This window comes from Hylaeus volcanicus, unplaced genomic scaffold, assembly GCF_026283585.1.
Source record: "Hylaeus volcanicus isolate JK05 unplaced genomic scaffold, UHH_iyHylVolc1.0_haploid 12237, whole genome shotgun sequence".
NCBI lineage: Eukaryota > Metazoa > Arthropoda > Insecta > Hymenoptera > Colletidae > Hylaeus > Hylaeus volcanicus.
Genome location: NW_026533172.1, coordinates 1340765 through 1354651, shown reverse-complemented (window position 1 = coordinate 1354651; position 13887 = coordinate 1340765). Strand labels below are relative to the sequence as shown.

At 32.9% G+C, this 13887-nt stretch overlaps 6 protein-coding genes across 14 annotated transcripts; 4 read left to right on the top strand and 2 right to left on the bottom strand.

The window, feature by feature from the left end:
* Positions 1-18: 18 nt before the first annotated feature.
* On the top strand, positions 19-2228 carry LOC128884069 (uncharacterized). Its single transcript, XM_054137114.1, has 11 exons — positions 19-188; positions 239-346; positions 388-533; positions 635-756; positions 810-940; positions 1005-1108; positions 1177-1361; positions 1409-1662; positions 1720-1857; positions 1931-2030; positions 2087-2228. Exons 1-11 carry the CDS (start codon positions 31-33, stop codon positions 2150-2152), a joined length of 1512 nt encoding a protein of 503 aa, XP_053993089.1. The 5' UTR covers positions 19-30; the 3' UTR covers positions 2153-2228.
* Positions 2036-3827, bottom strand: LOC128884070 (uncharacterized). Of its 2 annotated transcripts, none has more exons than XM_054137115.1 (8): positions 3471-3827; positions 3129-3357; positions 2981-3073; positions 2883-2924; positions 2651-2830; positions 2462-2597; positions 2359-2401; positions 2036-2300 (listed from the first exon to the last, which is right to left on the bottom strand). In XM_054137115.1, the coding sequence occupies exons 1-8, from the start codon at positions 3692-3694 to the stop codon at positions 2183-2185; spliced, it is 1065 nt and encodes a 354-aa protein (XP_053993090.1). In that variant the 5' UTR covers positions 3695-3827; the 3' UTR covers positions 2036-2182. The 2 variants fall into 2 exon arrangements, with proteins under 2 accessions (XP_053993090.1, XP_053993091.1); XM_054137116.1 differs by having other exon boundaries at positions 3481-3827.
* Positions 3828-3923: 96 nt separating this feature from the next.
* LOC128884390 (uncharacterized) lies at positions 3924-6053 on the top strand. 3 transcript variants are annotated; one of them, XM_054137764.1, is made up of 10 exons: positions 3924-4059; positions 4149-4481; positions 4542-4643; positions 4698-5007; positions 5060-5141; positions 5201-5256; positions 5322-5394; positions 5472-5607; positions 5659-5760; positions 5821-5957. In XM_054137764.1, exons 1-10 carry the CDS (start codon positions 4017-4019, stop codon positions 5898-5900), a joined length of 1317 nt encoding a protein of 438 aa, XP_053993739.1. In that variant the 5' UTR covers positions 3924-4016; the 3' UTR covers positions 5901-5957. The 3 variants fall into 3 exon arrangements, with proteins under 3 accessions (XP_053993739.1, XP_053993738.1, XP_053993740.1); XM_054137765.1 differs by having other exon boundaries at positions 4001-4059; positions 4149-4192; positions 4252-4643; positions 5821-6053; XM_054137763.1 differs by having other exon boundaries at positions 4149-4643.
* LOC128884389 (uncharacterized) lies at positions 6017-8415 on the top strand. The gene is made up of 10 exons (XM_054137762.1): positions 6017-6316; positions 6398-6709; positions 6835-6960; positions 7029-7102; positions 7146-7343; positions 7403-7533; positions 7585-7694; positions 7828-7907; positions 7993-8213; positions 8278-8415. The coding sequence occupies exons 1-10, from the start codon at positions 6017-6019 to the stop codon at positions 8370-8372; spliced, it is 1647 nt and encodes a 548-aa protein (XP_053993737.1). The 3' UTR covers positions 8373-8415.
* Positions 8416-8595: 180 nt separating this feature from the next.
* LOC128884392 (cyclin-dependent kinase 3-like) lies at positions 8596-11232 on the top strand. Of its 4 annotated transcripts, none has more exons than XM_054137768.1 (11): positions 8596-8733; positions 8799-8876; positions 8934-9084; positions 9159-9582; positions 9631-9727; positions 9861-10023; positions 10093-10219; positions 10277-10364; positions 10411-10672; positions 10720-10811; positions 10870-11232. In XM_054137768.1, the coding sequence occupies exons 4-11, from the start codon at positions 9477-9479 to the stop codon at positions 10946-10948; spliced, it is 1014 nt and encodes a 337-aa protein (XP_053993743.1). In that variant the 5' UTR covers positions 8596-8733; positions 8799-8876; positions 8934-9084; positions 9159-9476; the 3' UTR covers positions 10949-11232. The 4 variants fall into 4 exon arrangements, with proteins under 4 accessions (XP_053993743.1, XP_053993744.1, XP_053993742.1 ...); XM_054137769.1 differs by having other exon boundaries at positions 8597-8733; positions 9159-9519; positions 9583-9727; XM_054137767.1 differs by having other exon boundaries at positions 8598-8733; positions 9159-9727; positions 10870-10981; positions 11035-11232.
* On the bottom strand, positions 10794-13814 carry LOC128884388 (uncharacterized). Of its 3 annotated transcripts, XM_054137760.1 has the most exons (13): positions 13134-13814; positions 12981-13075; positions 12851-12933; positions 12678-12773; positions 12182-12262; positions 12028-12124; positions 11804-11951; positions 11673-11736; positions 11503-11620; positions 11405-11441; positions 11198-11345; positions 10998-11116; positions 10794-10926 (listed from the first exon to the last, which is right to left on the bottom strand). In XM_054137760.1, the coding sequence occupies exons 1-12, from the start codon at positions 13781-13783 to the stop codon at positions 11024-11026; spliced, it is 1710 nt and encodes a 569-aa protein (XP_053993735.1). In that variant the 5' UTR covers positions 13784-13814; the 3' UTR covers positions 10794-10926; positions 10998-11023. The 3 variants fall into 3 exon arrangements, with proteins under 3 accessions (XP_053993735.1, XP_053993734.1, XP_053993736.1); XM_054137759.1 differs by lacking the exon at positions 10794-10926 and having other exon boundaries at positions 10990-11116; XM_054137761.1 differs by lacking the exon at positions 10794-10926 and having other exon boundaries at positions 10990-11116; positions 12981-13093; positions 13169-13814.
* Positions 13815-13887: the final 73 nt, after the last annotated feature.

The window sequence follows — 13887 nt, the reverse complement described above, 5'->3', positions numbered from 1 at the left end:
AGTGAATATTTAACAATTATTTTTCAAGAAATGTTAAAAATCTCCCACTATTGTTTTCCCATTGTACAAAGACATTGTTGCTCTATCTATTTAAAAGTACACCACTTTAAACATTATACTACTCAACAGAGTATCATAAATAGAAGCAACAGTGAATTCCAAAACCTTCACATTTCACAATTAAACAGGTTTTTTTTTCCCCCAGAAACCGTAAAAGTGCACTTGAATTGTTTTGTAGAGATGACCTTTTTAACGTTTGTAAAGATATATTTAAAACAGTGCAATTTTGGACCCAACATATAAAAAACAAGGACGAAACATGTGTGACGCCTTCTTGGCTTCCGAGGTATAAATAAAAATAACGTGGAGCTCATGTGTTTTTTTTAGAGATTCTAATACCATACAAGTTGAAAAAAGTGTTTTTATAACAAAAAAAAATCTTTTAAATTTAATGTGGGAAAATGGGTTTCAACCAGAAGAAATGGCTTTATTTGAGAACACATTTCCTCATAACTATGAATTCCATGCTCCAGGTCGTATGAAACAAAATGACCTTGTATAGTTATCGTGATACAAACAAATGCTGTTGTGTCCTTACTAACCTCTCTTTTACTTGTCACGTCATTCATTACAGAATTAGCCTTGCTTTTTAATTGTAGTCTTGAGGATTCGTATAAATATTGTCTTAACACACAAACAAAAGATTCTCGAGAAACATTATTGGTTAATCAAAAAAAAAATTCCCCACGTTTAAAGGTTAGCTCATAGGTTTCAGTCATTATCTTTTATTTTTACAAAACCTCCTTTAGCTCGGATTGTATGGACTCTTATCTTCTTTTGTTTGGTTCGGAACACAAACAACTATACTAGGAAATGCTTGGATGATGACGAAAACATGGCCATTTTTCGCTGTTCTGTATATGTTAGCACTACGATTCAAGTAACATGAATAAAACAACAAATCGGTAAGTAGAAAAGAATTAAAAGAGTGTACTTGTTCTTAGAGGTTCCATCATGAATATGTTGAACGATTCTACGTTGAAAGAAGAAGGTATAGCCCAAAAAAATAAAACGGATGGAGAAGAAGTTTTGTATAGGCAAATACAGAGTACGCCATACATTGCTAAAAATCTACGACTTTTTTTTGTGTGTAACATTACTTCGCACATTTATTAGAATTAAAAGGAGAAGAACAGTTGCTTCAACAAGTCAACCAAATATGTGATGATACAGAGAAAATATGTCAAGAGTATCAAAAAGCGTTAGTCGCGAAATATTTAAAAACAATGACATGGAGCATGACTCGACATTTGCATGCTATAAGAAGAGATCAAAAAAGCCTTTTTGTAACCGTACAAAAGGTGTAGTAAATGTGCATTGAACGATGGATGCTCATGATTTTTGTTAGAGTATTGTTGAAAACATTATTGAAGCCTTTTCAAACGAGATCCTTGAAGATAAGAAATTGTATCAATCTTTATTAGAACAGTCCATCCAAGCTATAACGACAAAAGAAAATCCATTAGAAACTATACTCAAAAAACATTTAAATGAAAAACTTAAGGATATACAAAACAACAATTTCCATCAAACTTTTCTGCGTCGAATTCAGGATAATTTTCAAAAAGAGTATCATACGTTTTTAGAAAAATATACTGTCAAGTAATCACACATTAACTAATTGAAAAATACTTTACGGGACTTCTCTTTTTTAATCAGACAAGAGGAAAGCGACCTTTTGAAACAGTTGGCAAACCAAGCGCTTGTTTCAAGGAAACCTATTCAGCTTAATCTAAACCGATTATCTAAAGAGGACTATCAAACAGTACTGAAATTGCGAGCCTCCATTTTAGAACGGTATGCACACGCACAAAAATTTCTTCTTAGTGTTTTTACTATCAATTTTAACCACACCTTGTGTGTGGTGCAGTCTTGGACTTCAGTACTCTGTTACCTATGATTTCCTTGACAATGATCTTAATGCTTCCAACCCTGTCATTCAAGATCTAACCACTACTGCTCAAGATTCAGTAAGTAGAGTATATATTTTATTTTCTTGTTTGTCTTTCAAATTTTTGATTGGTAGATGCAACAATGGCAAAGTCTCTTGGAAAAAAAAACATTAAGAAATTTTTTATTATCTTTTTTATAAACACGATGAAACATAAGACCCTTGTGTTACTCATTTTAATTGTTTTTCTGTGCTGGGTGTTTTGGGAATGACTGAGGACGATGAAACATTTTTCTTAGCAAATCTTGCTGTTGCCACAGTAACATTTCTTTCTCTTTTGAAACGAACTCTAGGAAAGAAATGAATTGCTAGCTGTTCAAAGGTTTCTCATTCAACCAAAAACTTACTTGCACACGGAACAATTCGAGTCTTTGTATTCATAGCAAAATACTGGGAGAATGAAACACAACAGAAACTGACACTAAAATATGGCAAAATTCGGCCGAGTACCCGCTAAGCAACACGAGCAAACAAGACCGATTTCAACGGGTTGCTGATGACAGCGGCACACGGCAGAACAGTTTTCAACTGTTGTAAACGCTGTTGGAAAAGCGCCACGTGTCTCTGGAGGTACCGAATAATGAAACTGTAAGAAAAATGAATGCCTTGAGTTTCAACAAAGTAATGTGAACAACGTACAAGAAGAAATGATACAAACAAACGGCCTAAAGTTTTTTTATCGTTTTCAAAATCTTGCCCTAACGATTGATGTATAGATGAAGTACCCTTCACTCGATCTTCGCTTAATTGTTCAAAAATACAGGAAGAAAAATTCAAATAGATTCCTTTTGTGAGACTCACAAGCTGCATGAGTACTGTCTAAAATAGAGTTAGGTACTGAAACACTTTACTACAACTCAAGAAATCATACCACTGGTCGAGTACCGATATCACAAACATCTATGCAAATTTTCTAAAACCATTATATCAACAATAATCAAATACAACGAGAAATTAGAAATGGTTTACTTGTTCTTGTGCAGCTAAACCAATATTTGCTAAATAAGTATACTGATCAACATAGCTACACACTCCCACATCAAGAAAAATTATACGGCTAATCTGTTGTAACCATTTTTTTCCTGATAACATAATCATAAAGATACTCTAGTGTTACTGTATTAATTGGTAATGAAATAATTGAGTCCTTTTTTTTTTCCGACAAAAATCGTGAAGAAATACGTTTTGTTTGAGCATAAATTATACAACATGCTTTTGTTAAAGCAAAAGATATTAAAGGCTCCTGATTTTTTTCCGCCTTCTCAAGCAAACGTATAAGACTTTTTGTTAATGTTTGTCTATTAAAAAGCTCTTGTGTATTCCCACATGACTCCCACAATAACCGACTAACTCGCATCCATACATGCACACACAGACAAAGTTAAAGAGTTACATCACAGGAAGATGACATTAAAGTACAAATAAAAAATTGGAGAGAATCGTACAAAAAAAATCCTACCAGTCCGTACCACATAAAACAAGCAATGCTATTTTAGAATTACACCACCCTGTGGCAATGGTAGATATGAGAGTTAACATGGCGTGCCAGGCGTGTTCCAGCCCAACATAGGGCAAGCGGAAGCTTCTTTTTGTATATGAGTCATCATTTTGAAGTGCGGTCCAACTTTGTAATGACGCATTAAAAATGAAAACAACGCAAGAAGCCATCACTAAACTTTGCATTTTGGCAAAATAAAAAAAAATAGAAATAAAACTTAACAAAATGAAAATTTTGTTTTTATGAAAAACCTTTTCATGATTTTTTATAAAAAGAAACGAAAAACTTAAGAAAACAGAAACTTTTTTTAAGCAAAGATATATTTGTTTAACAGCCAAAAGGATTTCTTCTTTGGAACGGCAGGTTGCATGTAATTAGAAATCTGCTTATAGAAACTATTTAAAATCGAATCTCGAATTTGTGTGAATTCGAGTCAGTCGAAAGGTCTTGGATAATAGAAGACTCTAGTTTGTTTTGTTTTTTGTCAATTTTTCTTTTTGGAGAAGAATGAACTACGATACAGCTACGAGTTCATTTCCTGCATCGCGTGGTAAGCCATCCTTCTTGAGTGTGTGAAAGTCATTTATAAGAAAAATCATACTCGATCATTTTTTTCATGACGCGGTGTTGTATGCAAAGGTCGTGGAAGAGCTGCTATCTTACCTGCATGGATGACAGATCCGGTACTCGCTAAAGAGGCAAGAAGCTCTTTAACAAAAGAAACATCTACTGAACCATTCAGTTCTTCTTACAAAGACAATTTACAAGAAACTTCTCAACCTAATAAAACACACTATGTTGACAAAACGGATTCTTGCCTTGCGGATCAAAAGTCTCCAAACATCAATGTTGCCATAAAAGAAAAATATCGTTCAACTAGTGGTTCTTCTGAAATGAGAACTGCCTCTTCTTATGATTCCAATCTTGAAAAAGCTCCCAAACCTTCTTCAGTACCGAATTCCGTTCCTACTAGTAATAAAACTAAGGATGTCTATGTTTCAACGCCAATCAATCCATCTCCTTTTTCCCCAGCGTTAACCAATTTTTCTAAACACGCCACCGATGATGCCACTAGGCAATTGGATGTTACAATTCATAAAAAAAATTTTAATCCGCCTGATAGAAAAAACTCAAGTACGTTTCCGCTTTTTAAAACAAAAATACAATAACGATTTGAGTCATTTTTAGAATCGTCCACATCATCGCGTGATCGTGATTTAAACCATTCAAAAACGTCACGAACCCATTCGAATACATCTCAACTTGTTTCCTCTTCTTATCATGAAAATTCATGTTATTGTGGTAAAAGCTCTCATAAACTGCAATGTGATTGTACCCTCAAGTTAAGGGACCATCATTACGTTAAAAAAAAAAGATCTCGTTCATGCTTAAGAGATTCAGATTCTCATAAGCTTCCAACGGATACTTATAAGAAATCGGCACGTCAAAGCTTACCGCCTATAAGCGATGTACATGTTGCTGACATGTTATGCGAAGAGTAGAGAAAAAAATTCGTGTTGCATAATACGACTGATTTTTCTTTTTTCCAGTCTCATTCAAATATGTAATAGCCAATCGTTCAGGAAGCTAACAGCTCGTTTGGTTCAGTTCCGTGAAAATGTTGACACTGAGGTTTGATAAATTAATTTTTCGGCCGAATCTATTTTATTTCTTGTACGATTTTTTTAAAGATATTTGTATTTGAAGATATCAATGGCCATGTTGGCTCTTGGCGTTCTTTTGAAAAGTATTTAATTGATGCTTTCATTCAATTTATTTCATTGTAACAACATAATCCTTCACTTTCGACAGGTACTGGCTAAGTGACAAAAGGCTTCATTTCTCGGTGGAAGTCACTCACCGAGTATCGATTGCGGCCAGCAAGGTAATTTTTTCTTCCTAATATTTTTTAATTGGTGTTTTTTAAACTAAACATAACAAGAATTCTGTGTATTTTTATAGACAACATCGTATGTTTTACAACTAGAATGGATTATACCTCTTGAATTCCATGATTCACATAACAAAAAATCAACTTCTCATTTCGCATTATATGAATGTCGTGAAAAGAAACTGACGCGTTGTTTTCAATTTCAAAGTACTAAGTAGTAATCAAATTGAACTATACTTCAATTTCCAGTATTTTCAGATTCTCTTAAAGATTATATGAAAAAAGAAATGAGCTTCACTTTTAGAAGATTAAGACAGGAGCGTGCATGGCACTATGTTGTGAAGTATATTTTAAAAAAAGGTTTCACATTTTTTTTATTAAAATGATGAAACGCGTCTATTTTGATGTATTATTTTTCAGGGTACAAACCAAGTATTAATTGCGTCTTTTGGGATTTTATAGAAAACAAAAATGTAGCGGAACCACTTGTGTTAAATTAGTTTCATCAAAAAATAAAGTTAATGAAAAATTTTTTTTCGAGTTTGCGCTTACAATTGCATCACAACATCCATTACTTTTTTACTTAAAAATAATGTGCTGTTTTAAAATGAAATAAATGATGAACCTGATTCTGGAACTGATGACATTCTGTAACACCCTTACTCTTCAACACCAGACGTTTGCACGTAATTTGACAAAACGTCAAACCATTAAGATGGTTCGAAAAAACACTTCTGGTCATAAATTTAAAAAGTCAACTGGTTCAAAAGTTTTAAGAAAATGGGCTGTCGGAGGAAGTGGTGCTTCAACAAATCCTTCACGTGCTTTACCAGGATCAAAAAAAGCTGGTTTTTATCGCGATACGGCAAAAATCAAGCTTCTAAACATGTATAATGAGAAACCTGATTTGAAAAAAGTAACGTTTAAGATTTGAAAATCATTTGTCTTCTTATGTTAAAATTCAAAAAAAACAATCTTGATTAAAGCTTTTATGTAGATGCATCTTCAAGCTAAAGAACCTTCGCGAATTCAACCCGATCGGCGCTGGTTTGGTAACACTCGTGTTATTACTCAGGATAGATTACAAGAATTTAGAGAAACTATGGAGAAGGCAAGGAAAAATCCGTATCATGTTGTTTTAAAGAAAACAAAGCTGCCCGTTGCTTTGTTTGAACCCGAACCTCAAACGCCCAAGCAAGCTCGTGTTGATTTGTTATCAGTAGAGCCCTTTGAAAAAACATTTGGAAAAAGTTTCAAGAGAAAGCGTCCAAAACTGTTATTTTCATCCTTAGCTAATTTAGCTAATCAAGTAATTCGCATACATTACAACACAAAACGTTTCGAAAATTATACTCACACTACTTTTCCATACACCCATGTCAACAACTTGTATCGAATAAACCGGCGTGTGACTTATAGAAAACGTTTCCTTAGGTTGACGAGAAACAGTCCAATTATGCTCCGGAGGAAGATTGTTCAATTTTGCGTGAAGAGCCTGAATGTAAACTCGCTGCGAGAGAAGAAATATTTAAAAAGGGAACGTCGAGACGGATATGGCAGGTAAATAATACACATTGAGTGGACGAAAAACTAGCGCATTTGATTAATTATTTTCTTATTTCGACTAGGAGCTTTACAAAGTTATTGACTCATCAGATATACTTGTTTACGTATTAGATGCACGCGACCCTATGGGGACAAGGTACTGTTTGAAACGATGAATTCTATAATGTTGTATGTTGTAGATGTTTATATTTGGAAGAAAAAATTCGAAAAGAAAAACCAAATAAACACATTATCCTGCTCTTGAATAAATGTGACCTTATACCTGCATGGTGTACCAATCTTTGGGTGAAAACTCTTGCTTCTCAGTTCCCTACCGTAGCGTTTCACAGCTCTTTAACAAAATCTTACGGAAAACTAACTTTAATCAACTTATTGAGGTCTTGTTTAATTCAATTCGCATTGGCACTATGTTATGTATCTTCTACATTTTATATAGACAATATGCTAGTCTTTTGAAAGATCGTAAGCACGTATCCGTTGGAATTATTGGTTATCCCAATGTAGGAAAATCCTCTGTAATTAACACTCTAAAAAGCCAACGCGTTTGTCGCGCCGCACCGATTCCTGGTAAGAAAAAAAAATCCAGGATACAACAGATTTTTTTTTCGTTCTGCATAGGTGAAACAAAAATTTGGCAGTATGTTGCATTAACACATAGGATCTATTTAATTGACTGCCCGGGAGTTGTCATATCTGACACCCATTCAACTGATACTGATGCTGCAAGAGTAAAGAGTTTTGTTTCATTTTTTTTCTTCCTCTCTTGTTTTCTTCTATAATCCCCAGTAACATATCTGCAACTATCTTTTTTTCGCATATTATTACAATTTAATTTATTAAATTTCATTATTTAATTCATAGGTATTAAAGGGAGTTATTCGGGCTGAGCGTTTGTCAGCACCAGAAGACTGTATTGATGAAGTTTTACAGCGTGTTAAATTGTATGTTCGACAAGGTGTTTCACAGAAAAAAGAATAAACCTACAGCACAGGTGGTGCGATAAAACCAATTTTTTTTTTATTTTAGAGACGATTTAAAAAAACGTTATTCGTTAGAGTCAGAAACGACCTGGAACACTACAGAAGAGTTTCTTTCAATTTTAGCGCGGCGACTAGGAAAGCTATCAAAGGGCGGTGAACCTAATATACAAATCACAGCTAGGACTGTGTTATACGATTGGCAGAGAGGTAAAATTCCTTACTTTGTTCCACCACCAAACGCTCGTTGTGACACGATGCTAAACAAAGGTAATACAAACAATGAATTCATGAAATTTTTAATTGTTAGTTTTTAATCTTTTTTTAATACCAGTTAAAGAAGATCATGTGGAAGATGCTTTACCCAATGAAAATGACACTAATGTAACCGTTGAGGATGAAGAAAAGGAACATGAAGAAGAAGAGTAGAAAAAGCTAAATCAATAAGCATGTTGTATTAACTAGAATCAAATTGTTTTTTTTTAGAAAAACTTAGTAGTAGACTTGTTCGTAATCTGAAGTAGCCTTCAATTAGTAATACGCTTTACGGGTGTTCATACAATTTTTTTATTTCGCTTGTCACAATAGAGTATAATTATACAATACACTTGATAAATATTCATGTGCTCACAGAGAAGAGACAATCTGTTTGAACAGAGCTTGCCGCTTGCTCAAAGATTTACTTTCATATTGTCTGCAACGATTACCTCTTAGTCTCATGGTTTATATTACAAATTTTGAACAATTTCAAGCTGCTGCATTTGAGATATTTTCAAAAGCACCTTGCAAGGTAAATTGAACAGACATTGTACTCCTTTTTGGTAGCTTTTTTTTTTTCTTCTCTTTTATAAGTAGACAAGATTTTCATCTAAATATAAAACTTCTTATGATAAACCAAATCACATTATTTTAAAAGTAACTGATTGCGTTACAGTAAGTAAAAACCATGTAATTTATTGATCTGACTACTCTAGAAACTATGTATTTTAGTGCATCAAATACCGTACAAATAGTAAAAACGATTTGAAATATATTGATCAATTTTCGCAACTATTCGTTACTTGGTCAACCGTTGATATCATTGAAAATGAATCAAGTCTTCCTTCAGATTTGATAGCTGCGCAAAAAGATCCTACTTTTGGTACTATTGCGTTTCAAAAAATTTTGTTTTTGTCTTGCACGCTCTTTACATTTTATTTTTCGTTTTAAAAATAGGCCACATTTCGAACAGTCGATTAAACGAAAAGAAAAATAAAAATCAAAAAACGGGAGGGAAAAAAAAATAACAGTTATAATCTTAAATATTTACCGTTTATTAAATTTTGTTTTTAATTTCACGTACGAGAAAAAATTACTCAAAATTAAAATTGAATTTATGTTTTCGTCGTATTATTAAGTTTTTTTTTTTCTGTGTCTGCTTATTGCGTCTACTTTAATAACAATATCCCGCTTTGATGATCTTCACACATGCACTTCCTCTGCATGTTGACATAATGTATATGACGACTTGAATTCACGGTTAAAACGATTTTCATGAATTCAAAAAAAAATTATGTGTCAAACGTAACTATTCCCAGTATAAAAAAACGTGATGGTTATGTCAAGCTAAAATTAAATTACCGTTGTATCCAAATTTTAGGTGAAGGAACATATGGAATAGTATATGAAGCAATTCATACGCGTACAGGAATTCATGTTGCATTAAAGCATAGCAGACCGGAAATGCAAGTTAATATGAGCGGAGGTTTAGCTATCACAGCTATACGTGAAATTGCTCTTTTAAGGTGAATTTTAAATGTTTAACTCGAAATACGACACACTCTAATGTATCCGTTTCCGTCAATATTTTTTCATACGACATATATATATATATATATGCAACAGTTGCTAACGACCAACTTTTTTTTATTTGCTTAGGGAATTAAAACATCCCAATATTGTAGAACTTTTAGACGTGATTCACTGCGACAACAACCTGTTTCTTGTGTTTGAATTATGTGATACAGACCTTCGTCATTTTATGAAACAACAAGCAGATTTATTACGGGTTGAAAAAAATCAACTAAACTTGATAAATAAGGTATACAGTATTTGTAAAATTACGCTTTACAATTTTTATGTCACTGCTTGCAATAATGACAAATTTTAGCCTTTTCTTCCATTACCAAAAATTAAATCTATTACAAGACAAATTGTGTCAGCATTATCTTTTTGTCATAGCCGAAGAATCATGCATAGAGACTTAAAGCCACAAAATATACTATTAAACATGAATGGTGTGTGTATTTTTAAAGATTAAAAAAAACTCCGTCACTACAATAAAAATAATTTAGGATGCGTCGCCAAATTAGGTGACCTCGGGCTTGCCCGTTCGTTTACGGATGGCGCACAACTTATGACAAACGAAGTCGTCACGTTATGGTAAAACTATTTTCGTAATATGATTTCAAACAAGACGTTTTTATAGGTATAGAGCTCCAGAACTTTTACTGGGAGATCACCATTACACTTGTTCGCTAGATATATGGAGTCTTGGATGTATAATTGCCGAAATGTTTACCGGAAAGCCTTTATTTTATGGTGCCTGTGAAACGGATACTTTATTGTCTGTTTTTCAAATTTTAGGAACACCCATTGAACCACCACTTCTAAAGGATGTTCATGCGAAACGAAATAATGTTATAAATCACGCTATATGGAAGGGAGTTTCAAAACTTTCGTATTATCAAGTAGATTTGGAAACAAAACGAAAAAAAATTCATATGATCATTTATAGAATCTATTTCCTCAATGGACACAAAATCCAAGCGTTACATTGAAAAAAATTATCCCTTATGCTAGTGATTCTGTGCTTGATCTATTAATCAAGTACTGTATTTCAAAGTTTTAAATAGGAAAAAAAAAATTGGGATTAACGATTATGTAGACTCCTGCAATATGATCCTAAATGCCGTCTCCCTGCGCGAGAAATTCTTAAGCATCCCTGGTTTTCAGAAAATGATTAAAAGAAACAACATAAAAGTTTAGGGTTATCTGAGGTGTCGTACAATTTACTTGTACACTTTGTTCCAAATCTGTTCTCAATTTGAAGAAAAACCAATGGACATAGAAAACGCGAATTCTCGTCTTCGTTTTAATACTATATAGCATTCGTCGTCTGATAACGTTTTGATCTACATTAATATTTGTTCACAACGAAAAAAACAAATGTCATAGAGTGTCTTTATGAAATAATAATGTAAAGAAAACATTACTTTGTTAATAAAAAAAAATTGAGATATTTGGGAGGATGCTGTAGAACAAAGTAGAGTACTGGAGTTACTTGCATGTGGATTGTTAAATTTTGTAGTAGAAAGCATTTGACGTGTCGATTCTTTAATAAGTTTCTCTGCTTTCATAACTCTACATTGATGATATTTGTGTTTCAACTATGTAATAACTACAACACAGCACACACGTACAATTGAACTCCCAAAAAAGGCCGCATTGTTGGCACATCTGATTTACGGACATTACACTCGAATAAGAACTTATTTTAGAATTACAATAATGTATTTACCATTGTCATTATCTGAAACTTCTGAGTGGTTGACCTCTTTTTTTTTATTTTCTTGTTCTATTTCTTGAATAAACTGACGTGCTTCGTTGTTAGATACCTCTAATAATGTTATTATATCCTAGAAAAATGAAAAAAATTTGACTTGGACAAATAAAACATTAGACATTGACCTGTATTTTTTGAAAGTACTGTTGTGACTCACATTTCAAGATAAACGTTTCCATAACTTTTTGACTAGAAACAATTTTTAAACATTCAGTCAAAAACCTTATGAAATAGTCCATGGTACATCATTACTTACCAAAAATAAGCTAAACATTTCCTGCTGTTTAAATAAAGTAATGGACTTGGGCATAAAACCATTTCTACAGTTTTCTTACAAAACGCTTCGGCAATTATGTTTAGAAAATGCGAACGGCCAGGTTCAAATTTCAAATACTTTGTTATCTCTTCAAGTTTATAAAAAAAAACATACAAAAAAAATTATGCTATCATTAATAATAGATAACAATCGATTTAAAGTACCTTTCATGTAAGAGGGAAACCATGATAAATCATTTAACTCCACAACTTGATCCGTTCCTTGACAATACTCAAGACATTTTAATGTATCTTGAAGATTCTAAAAGAAGTTAGGAAAATTTTTTCAACGACAAATTTTGTGGGGTTCAATACGCACTGGTAAGCCGGTTGCCTCAAGGATCGATTCCGCAAAAATATTGTAAGCTCGATATAAAATTCGTTTCCATTCTTTCAGTTCCTTTTTTTAACAACAGCCACAAAGAAACAATTATTTTTTTTTATCCCTGTGTAGAATTTTTATGCCAACTAGAAAATATACAACTGAAACTAATTGTGTGTATCTTTACTCTCCGAAATTTGACAAACTCCTCACTCGTAAACGATTTGACAGTTGTCACCCCGTTCACGAATGGGGTCACTTTTCTTTAATAAAGAAAACCGACAAAGTCGTAACCCGTAAACAACTTAAGTAATGCTCAACTTGTGAAAGACCTAAGTATCTCTTAACCCGTTATTAAATTTACTAAGCCTCGACCCACAATCAATCAACAAACTATCGAGTCGTTAACAAGTTGTTTAGACATTAAGCATTACCATGAAACAATTTGTTTATCGAGCAAACAGAACAGTAGACATTACTCAAGTGAACTTACATTGTTTAAATAAATACAAGGAGGAAACGATACACAGTCTTCTATACAATTTAAGATTATTTGAAACGTCTCTAATATGAAGCAACATTTCTTTAACTACAACAAAAAAAAGTACCATAATGCAACAATGGATGATGTAAACAAAAACAAATTTTTTTCAAAAAAAATCTTACATCAAGCAAAAAACTTTCTATTTCATTCCATGCACTTCTAAGCAAATTCCAGACTTTTTCAACCAACGGTCGAAATACCATTTCTGCATTATTAACTTTATGATTCAAGCCTATACGGGGATTAACCAACTTGTATACACATCGGCGCAAGACGGTACTTTCATAATAATTTGAATCTTATGACACAATGTAAGGCATATTTCTAGCACTAGACGAACTTTTTGGCTAATAAATAGTTATTGACTACGGTAGGTGAAAAAGTACATAAAGTAAAAAAAAATACCTGAATTGGATATGGTGCGTTTCGGCACTTGTTACCTTGTCTTCATCAACTGATCCCGTGTATGCTGAACAATTATTTGAAAATGTTAAATAACACGTCTGCATTAAGTGTACATCTTCTAATGAATTCCATAATAGTGATAAATCAAATTGATGGTATACTATGATACACCCGAACAAAGACTCATCGAAGCTTTTTTGACCGGATATTGCAGACAATGCATCAAAACGATGAAAGAAAAAATTGGAAGGTAATAAACCAAAAAGTTCTAATTCTTCTTGCATAGTCAATTCTTTTTGGTGTTTTTTTATCGAACCTTCACTTTCTTGTCCTAATATAAAATTTTTATACGCTTCATATACCGGTAAGGAAAACAAGAAGTTCAAATTATCTTTTTTAAACTGTTGAGGGGGCAACAAAAAGTTTTTTACAGACTCTATGCCATACGGTAACAAAATATGTATAAATTTGATCACTTGATCAACAACGCTTCTGAAATATTCTTGTATGAAAATATTTGACAGTTGTCCCTTTCTATTTATTTGAATTTCCTTTATATTTTTCAATTGACTTAAAGTGAACCGTTGAAGATGCTCACTCAATAAATGCACAAATGTACTAACAATGGAGGTACCAGTGTTTTTTTCCATGAACCGTTGAAAACATTTCTGTAAAAATTGAGTGTGCGCTAACAAAATTTGTGTCATAAATTGAAATGATTCCTCAACAAATTTTAATGTTGATAAAGAACTTG

Bases quoted from the DNA above. Each gene is read 5' to 3' on its own strand.
- LOC128884070 (XM_054137115.1), bottom strand. From the start codon at position 3,694: ATGCAAAGTTTAGTGATGGCTTCTTGCGTTGTTTTCATTTTTAATGCG. The intron at 2,831-2,882 runs GTATGATTTCTT...ACTCTATTTTAG, and splicing joins ATATCGGTACTCGACCAGTG to ACAGTACTCATGCAGCTTGT. The intron at 2,402-2,461 runs GTACTCGGCCGA...TCATTCTCCCAG, and splicing joins TTGCTCGTGTTGCTTAGCGG to TATTTTGCTATGAATACAAA.
- LOC128884388 (XM_054137760.1), bottom strand. From the start codon at position 13,783: ATGGAAAAAAACACTGGTACCTCCATTGTTAGTACATTTGTGCATTTA. The intron at 13,076-13,133 runs GTATTTTTTTTT...ACTATTTATTAG, and splicing joins ACGCACCATATCCAATTCAG to CCAAAAAGTTCGTCTAGTGC. The intron at 12,934-12,980 runs GTTGGTTAATCC...TTAATAATGCAG, and splicing joins TTGCGCCGATGTGTATACAA to AAATGGTATTTCGACCGTTG.
- LOC128884390 (XM_054137763.1), top strand. From the start codon at position 4,017: ATGAACTACGATACAGCTACGAGTTCATTTCCTGCATCGCGTG. The intron at 4,644-4,697 runs GTACGTTTCCGC...AGTCATTTTTAG, and splicing joins GCCTGATAGAAAAAACTCAA to AATCGTCCACATCATCGCGT. The intron at 5,761-5,820 runs GTTTCACATTTT...ATTATTTTTCAG, and splicing joins GAAGTATATTTTAAAAAAAG to GGTACAAACCAAGTATTAAT.
- LOC128884389 (XM_054137762.1), top strand. From the start codon at position 6,017: ATGATGAACCTGATTCTGGAACTGATGACATTCTGTAACACCCTTACT. The intron at 6,317-6,397 runs GTAACGTTTAAG...GCTTTTATGTAG, and splicing joins AGAAACCTGATTTGAAAAAA to ATGCATCTTCAAGCTAAAGA. The intron at 7,695-7,827 runs GTAAAGAGTTTT...TTTAATTCATAG, and splicing joins CTGATACTGATGCTGCAAGA to GTATTAAAGGGAGTTATTCG.
- LOC128884069 (XM_054137114.1), top strand. From the start codon at position 31: ATGTTAAAAATCTCCCACTATTGTTTTCCCATTGTACAAAGACATTGT. The intron at 189-238 runs GTTTTTTTTTCC...ATTGTTTTGTAG, and splicing joins CACATTTCACAATTAAACAG to AGATGACCTTTTTAACGTTT. The intron at 2,031-2,086 runs GTAAGTAGAGTA...TTTGATTGGTAG, and splicing joins CCACTACTGCTCAAGATTCA to ATGCAACAATGGCAAAGTCT.
- LOC128884392 (XM_054137767.1), top strand. From the start codon at position 9,477: ATGAATTCAAAAAAAAATTATGTGTCAAACGTAACTATTCCCAGTATA. The intron at 10,220-10,276 runs GTGTGTGTATTT...AAAATAATTTAG, and splicing joins TATACTATTAAACATGAATG to GATGCGTCGCCAAATTAGGT. The intron at 10,673-10,719 runs GTAGATTTGGAA...GATCATTTATAG, and splicing joins CAAAACTTTCGTATTATCAA to AATCTATTTCCTCAATGGAC.